Consider the following 1,414-nt stretch of genomic DNA (forward strand, 5'->3'; position numbering starts at 1 on the left):
GCTCTGGGAGGTACTGGTTAGTTCATATTGTTGTTCCACCTATAGGGTTGCAGACCCCTTTAGCTCCTTGGGTACTTTCTCTAGCTCCTCCATTGGGGACCCTGTGATCCATCCAATAGCTGACTGTGAGCATCTACTTCTGTGTTTGCTAGGCCCCAGCATCAGCTCTTAAGAGTCCTGGCTGCTCTCCCAAAGGACCCAGGTTGAATTTCCAGCACACACATGGCAGCTCACAGCCATCTCTAACTCCATTCTCAAGGGATCTATTGGCCTTATCTGGTTTCTTTAGATCTCAAGTACATACATAGAACACATACATATATGCAGGAAAATATCAATATACCTACAAAAACTCTTTTAAAATACTCTATGTCAAACAATCACATAATCTTCTGAGATGATTATCAAATATTGTTTCTTATAACTGCAGTATTATCTAAAAATTATACAAAACCAAATGTTAATAAGAAATGTTTTCTCTAACAGTTTCATATTATAAAAACAGCCTACCTTCAAACTAGCAATGTATTTAATTAGAGCATAAACTATTTTAATACAGGAATGTGAAGTTTCAATGATATAGTTTATTCTCACACCCCCCTCCTTGCTCTAATTTTGTTAGTGTATCACTACTCTTTTAGTCATTCTGACAACCTTTTTACCTGGTGCAATTTTCCCATCCTGAGCGGCAGGACCATCTTTGAGCACATTTTTTACTTGTAGAAATTCATCAGGCCTATCTCCACCAATAATGGTAAAGCCAAAGCCCATGGTGCTTTTTTTCAGCGATGCTCGAACAAGTATACCTTTAAGTTGGGATGGGTCCCGAGTAAAGTGTGCTCTTTCCACATCTGGTCAAAATAAGAATCAGATTTACAAAAATTATACTGAATAAACTGTATACAGTCAATCTTTAATGTTTGTATAACCTAAGTAAAAATAACAATTAAAAAAAAACCCTAAAGGAAAGGAAATCTCAGAAACTCTGAAGGTACAGAACAGTTAGAATTTAAGTTAACAAACTCAATCCTTGGGGCAGGGAGGGAGGTACTTGTCAATAATATCTTTTAAGATTTCCTGTCACCCACTTTCTCTCTGCTTCACTGCCATCTCTGTACTTTCTCTCACCAGACTTCACTACAGTAAGTAGCTTCCCTTCATTCAGCTATGCTTTCTGTAGTTTCAGTTATTTACAGTTAGATGAATTCTGAAAATATTAAATGGAAGTAAACTATAACGTTTACGTTGTATCCTGCTCTGAGAGGTGTGGTGAAATCTTGTGCTACCTTGGCTCATTTCGTCTGGTACACAACTCATCCTTTCATCCAGGAATCTCTGCTGTAGACACTACCATTTCATCCAGGAATCTCTGCTGTAGACACTACCATTTCATCCAGGAATCTCTGCTGTAGAC

The 1,414-nt window shown here is 38.0% G+C and overlaps 1 protein-coding gene across 1 annotated transcript in view; it reads right to left on the minus strand.

Annotated features, from left to right (window-relative positions):
• Magi3 (membrane associated guanylate kinase, WW and PDZ domain containing 3) overlaps positions 1 to 1,414 on the minus strand; it is a 192,090-nt gene that overhangs the window by 42,313 nt on the left and 148,363 nt on the right. The window contains exon 9 of the mRNA XM_021159113.2: positions 663 to 851. Coding sequence (XP_021014772.1) covers positions 663 to 851 — 189 coding nt within the window. The remainder of the gene's footprint in view (positions 1 to 662; positions 852 to 1,414) is intronic.

This window comes from Mus caroli, chromosome 3, assembly GCF_900094665.2.
Source record: "Mus caroli chromosome 3, CAROLI_EIJ_v1.1, whole genome shotgun sequence".
NCBI classification, from domain to species: domain Eukaryota; kingdom Metazoa; phylum Chordata; class Mammalia; order Rodentia; family Muridae; genus Mus; species Mus caroli.